This window comes from Homarus americanus, unplaced genomic scaffold, assembly GCF_018991925.1.
Source record: "Homarus americanus isolate GMGI-L3 unplaced genomic scaffold, GMGI_Hamer_2.0 scaffold26981, whole genome shotgun sequence".
Lineage (NCBI taxonomy): Eukaryota > Metazoa > Arthropoda > Malacostraca > Decapoda > Nephropidae > Homarus > Homarus americanus.
This window is the reverse complement of record NW_024718561.1, coordinates 4,727-10,686: the sequence shown is the minus strand read 5'-3', so window position 1 is coordinate 10,686 and position 5,960 is coordinate 4,727. Positions and strand designations below refer to the sequence as shown.

General features: G+C 43.1%; 1 protein-coding gene across 1 annotated transcript; it reads left to right on the top strand.

Moving 5' to 3' along the window:
• Positions 1-8: 8 nt before the first annotated feature.
• LOC121859786 (protein O-linked-mannose beta-1,2-N-acetylglucosaminyltransferase 1-like) lies at positions 9-4,656 on the top strand (the record flags this gene model as incomplete). Its single annotated transcript, XM_042356769.1, has 12 exons — positions 9-33; positions 179-363; positions 535-626; positions 881-974; positions 1,249-1,543; positions 1,892-2,001; positions 2,512-2,582; positions 2,858-2,963; positions 3,158-3,324; positions 3,530-3,728; positions 4,240-4,430; positions 4,539-4,656. Coding segments are annotated over exons 3-12 (1,416 nt in total), but the record flags the coding sequence as incomplete, so codon positions are not given.
• Between the last annotated feature and the right edge of the window lie 1,304 nt (positions 4,657-5,960).

Here is a 5,960-nt window from a genome sequence, read left to right as displayed (position 1 = left end):
GAGTGTGCTGCTTTACATTGCTGCATATCTTAGGTAACTCATCCACCTGTGTGTTTCTGTCATTCACTCATAGATTTACTGAGAGTGAGAGAAATAGACAGACAAAGAGACATACAGACAGAGATAGACAGACCGACGGACTTTAAATACTTACAGTAAACAATAATATCTACAACAGTAAATGGAGCGATACCTCAGGAGCGGAAGGAGGAGAGACTACTGCCAACCTCGACGCAAGATAACCTCCTCGGCAACTCTTCCTCTTCCTCCTCCAGTCAAGAAAGTCAGACAGGAAGAGGGACTATTAATATCACAGTCATATCCAGTCGAAGTAGAGTATTCATAGCTGTCGATGGTCGAACGGTATGTATATGTGTCTTGTGATATATTTTGATACATTGTTGCTTAATCCAGTCATCTTCCTTGATTATGACAGTCTGATGTGCCAGTTAGTTTTACAGTTGGGTATAATAATGTAGTGATAGTCAATGAGTGATTTAGTTTGACCCTGGAAAACTCATTACTATCTCCCAGGTAGTGGATGTGAACGACACTGAGCTGATGGAGAAAGCTGGGCTATACTTTGTTCTCTTGAACCAGTACGATGGATCTGTTATAATGAACAAGTGAGACATGCCCCTGAATGTTATATGCTGTTATTCTTACCTTAGTGATGTAATGAACCGGTGACAACACTGTTATTGTTATGTCAGAGGTGTTATAATGAACATGTCTTGTAATTGCAGTGGGACTCTTTCCTTCCTACAGGACTTCACAGTTCACTACACTGGTGTCCATTAACATTCTGAACATTATACAAGGGATTTCAACGCTCTAAATATTGTACAGGATGTTTACTAACGCTCTGAACACTGTACAGGGTGTTCAACTTTCACGAGTACGCGTACAACGTGGGTGTTCCTTCACTCTTCACGTCCCTCTCCAGCGGGAGGATCATGGTGTTGGCTGTCAAGGTAGGGCGCTGTACTGGTGCTGTCTGTGCCTTGCTTTAGTGACTGATCAGACAGGGCCGAGTCACAGACCCCACCCTAACCCAACCCAACCCAACTTAACTCAAGCTAATCTAACAACCTAGGTTGAGCTAGATTACGTAGCTTTACGATAAGACGAGAAAGTTCAGAATGTGTATGTAATATGCTATATGTTAACGAAGCTCAAATTCTCTCTCTCTCTCTCTGGCTGTGTTCAAGAGCTTAAATTCACGTGTCTTCTGCTGCCCCCTGCCAGCTGGATGCTGGGCTCAACATGCCTCAAGGAGTACGACAACTGCTACAGGAATTTGGATCACGCTGGGCTCACCATTTACGCTTCAGGAGTTACTTAGCCTGGGTTCTCACCTCCCGAGGGCCTACCTTGGGTGAAGGGAACGTCGACCCGTATGAGATAACCACAGAAAATGAAGATGTCGACAACCTGGAGACTTGGACAAATGAGGGAAGGAGAGACGGTCCCGTAAAGGTACAGAGCAACATCTTCGCTTCCCCCGTCTACCTTGAGGTGACAGTACCTCTAGTTATTGAAGGTGAGGGACTGTTTGACGGATTATTTACTAAGGGTTTAAGCCCACATTTTCATTGGTTCGTGAGGTTAACTTTCCCTCGCTACATCGCTTCTGGTGGATTTGTTTGTGTGGCACAGTACATGACTCAGATATATTCACCCTTACGTAAGAATCTTTGAGAATTTGCATCTTGCTGTGATAATAATCCCCCCCCCCAGCTTATTTAACATTAACCACTCTAATCATCAGGTAAGTGAAACAAACTGAGGTGTTAATCTTCATCTAATTCCCTACTATATACATACGATCTCATGTATTCATCCTAAATGCTAACAATGTTTATACTTCACATACTTCCTCCCTGGCCAGGTGACTGCTGGGGGGAGAGAGAGAGAGCAGTTTTCTGTAGGAGTCACGATGGCTATGGTGATCTATGCCACTGTCAACACCCGGCGCCTCTCACCTACCACCCTCACCAGGTCCCGTTAATCATGTTACTGTATATGTTTATAGATTTTTATTACGAAAAAGTTAATATATTACGTGGTTTTATTAACAGCACACGTACTTTACCTTGAGGGGTTGTTAAATTATGTTAATGACTATTTTACTATACCCACTGATGTTTAGCCCTATTTTAACACACTTATTAAGTTTTGATCATATTTTAAGAAATTTAATAAGTTTTGATCCTATTTTAAAACGATCCAATTACCTCTGATCCTATGCCAAGATTTTCCCAATACTGTTGAATCCAATAAGAAGTGTACCTAATAAGTTTCGACTTTATATATATACCTAGATCACGCGCACCTACAGTGATTTACTTGCATATATATATATATATATATATATATATATATATATATATATATATATATATATATATATATATATATATATATATATATATATATTAAAATGTTACTTTAGTTCACCATCATTCCAAACCTACTAAAAGTGTTCTTCATGTGTGTTCTTGTGTTCAGCTGGAGAACACTGTTATCGATAACGTCCCCGTGGTCATAGTAGCCAGCTCCAGACCTCAGGAGCTGTACAGGTAACTTGTTCTTCTGTTTTTCTGTCTGTCTGTCTATCTGTCAACACCTGTAAAATTTCATTAAGTTCAGGTAATTACTGTTTCATTCAGGGACTTGATGAAATTACTGAAATATTGTCATTATTATTTGGATCATCTGTGTGGTAATCTGACAACATTGTGTGGTAAGCTGACAACATTGTGTGGTAAGCTGACAACATTGTGTGGTAAGTTGACAACATTGTGTGGTAAGTTGACAACATTGTGTGGTTGTACAGAGGTGTGGTGCCTTACAGGTGTCTGGTAACAGTGCTACGGCAGGAGGGAGGTGACGTGAGCAGGGTATTGGTACTACTGGACGGTTATAACACCGAGCTGATCGCCCTTCTGCAGCTACTGGGGGTACAGTTAATTGTCCTTCACACTATTACTCTCTAGTACTGTAATAATAATAATAATAATAATAATAATAATAATAATAATAATAATAATAATAATACCACCACCTTTAAAATACTCCAATTACGTTTTGATACATTTAATCCCAATTCTTTTTTAATTATCTAATTACACCACTCACCTGCCTTGGCCATCAGGTGAAGTATCAGGTAAACAACATGGAGGGGCGGACGTTCATCAGTAGGAGTGCTCGTATCTCTCACCACTATCGCTTCTCCCTCCACGCCTTGTTTAACTCCTTCCCCAACGCCTCTAAGGCCATCGTCTTGGAGGAGGACCTGTTAGTGTCACCGGACTTCTTCAGGTAAATGGGATCTTAAGGGCGTTTCTGCCTGAGGTGAGGAAAAGAGAACAAAAAAATAGAGGAAGACGTGAGAGAAAAATGAGAGATATAGAGATGTAGACCGATAAAATAAATAGAGAGAGCTAGAGATAAAGAGAGAATGAGAGAGAGATACATTAATAAATGGAGAGATAACAAATATGATCACTCACCTCACCCTCCTCAGTTACTTCAACCAGACATCGTGGCTGCTGGAGGCTGATCCAAGTATCTTCTGCATCAGCGCCTGGAACGACCTCGGGGCCCTGCACACAGCCACGCACCCCTCCAGGCTGTACAGGGTAGAGACACACGCGGGCTACGGCTGGATGCTCACTAGGGAGCTATTCGACTTCATTTACCCGATCTGGCCCAGCCCTTACAAGGTCCTCTGGAATACATGCTCCTCACACTCTCCGGGTTTGGGTCTATAATTACGTTTCTTGAACACTAAGGAAAGGTTTTAAAGATTGGCCGAATTATTGGGTTAAGTGTCGGGTTCTCTGGTACGCTAAACTAGGTCTCTAGAGCACCAAAATCATTGTAGAGCGAGGTAGAACTAACAGAGGTATGGTTTCCTTGTGTTATTGTTGGTGTAGAGAGATACGAAGTGACAGATGATGTTGGGAATCTGTTGAGTTACCTTATACTAAGACGCTATAAAGAGTGTCTGTGTGTGTGTGTGTGTGTGTGTGTGTGTGTGTGTGTGTGTGTGTGTGTGTGTGTGTGTCTGTGTGTGTGTGTGTGTGTGTGTGTGTGTGTGTATGGTACTACTGTATATACACGACGTTTCTTATAGGCGTTTGATAATATGTCTTGATTTTATTCTACAAACACTGGTACAGGGTCTCTCTCTCTCTCTCTGAGCTGTACACTATCCACTTCCTTCTCCCCCAGAACCATGACTGGGACATATGGTTGCGGAGTCCTAACCTCCGGGCGGGGCGTGAGTGTGTAGTGCCAGACGTGTCCCGGACCTTCCACAACGGCATGATGGGGACCCACATCAAGGGCGTAATGACCCACTCCCACTTCACCGCCCATCCCGTCACCGCTGTTCCCGCCATACCCCTTCACAACGTTCATAGGTGCGTGCTATGACACCCTGCTAGGACAAAAGCCAGTGGGGGTTAATTTACGCTACGATTTCAGGGTTGAACTTGACATTCATTTGTTTATCCCATTACTTTTCCCAGGATGAAGCTAGACGAATACGAGGAGGACCTTTACCACACCTTAGAGGGCGACACTGTGTACTTCCTCAACAGCACCCACCATCCATGTACTGAATCCTACATCCCCAGGAACTTTACGGTGAGAGAGAGAGAGAGAGAGCGAGAAACTGATTTAATTGTGAAATAATGTACTTGAAAACGTGTAATCATAATTCGTTCTATCAGTTAATACGATTTACCATAGCTCCCCCTATTAATTTTTTCTCGTTTTCTGCAATTTATGGCTAAGGGGAAACTATTCCATCTTTGATCACGATGACATACTCCTTTGAGAATATATCTTTTAACCTATTAAGGATGATGACTTAACCCATTAAAGATGTTGGTTTAACCTATTAAGGACGTAGTTATAACTCTTTGAGATCTATAGTTGTTTAACTGTAATGGTCATGATAAGAGCTAACCTGAAAACCTTAAGGATTCATATTACGCTCAAACGTCCACAAAACCTTCCGAGTCCTCCAGTGGAAACGTCCCCCGTTTTCTCTGTTTCCCCCGCCTTTGTCTATGGGAGCAGACGCTGTATGCTGGGACCTGTTGCCATCCATTCCTTTGTAATCAATTTAATTTTGCTTTCGATAGCTGAGTCAGAGCATTGTTAGTGAAGATAATAGTAGAGAATGAAAAGGAGTTCATAGTCTCAATTTCAACGTCAGAGGGTACCGTAAATTAATTCATTGGAATAGGAGTAGCTGGACTCCCTGGCCTAGTTTGAGTGAGGGCGCCGCGGGCATTTTAACCGTTAGTAAGTGCCCGTCCCTTCATCCATACAGGTATGCCATTCCACGCTGTGTTGTAATTTGCCCTTCTTTAAGTGATTTGACCCAATTAATAGTTGATTGTGCAAGTGTTACAGTAACGTAGTTGATATGCTCTGAGTAAAGTCATATTTACGTCTTTAACGTCCCCTGAAACGTGTTGTTGTTGTCACCAGTTAGTAAGTGCCCGTCCCTTCATCCATACAGGTCCCTAACGCAGCCTAGGCCGTGTCTGTAGGGTGGATGTTGTATCCACTATGTCTGGGGACATGTCCGAGGTCCAGTAGGATCAGTTACCTTCGTGAGACCCGGCCGTCAGACACTTCAGACCACCTATAGCCCCCATAGCTGGCTCGTCTGGCCCTAACGCTCGGTCCACGAGGTGACCCTGGACCACCAAGCCACACACCACTACCAGCCCCCATCATTGGTGGATGAATGTCTACCTCAGTAGGGCTATATTTGTGTGGTGGAATTAACCCACTGGGATCTCCAGAGTTCGTCGGATAGTACTCCATGGTGGCTGGACCCCATGGCTGTTGCTTGAGTATCACTCCTGACGACTGAGTGTTGTAGTGGCAGTTGCTCTAATATGTATGGTGCTAAGTGACTATCCTAGTTGTGC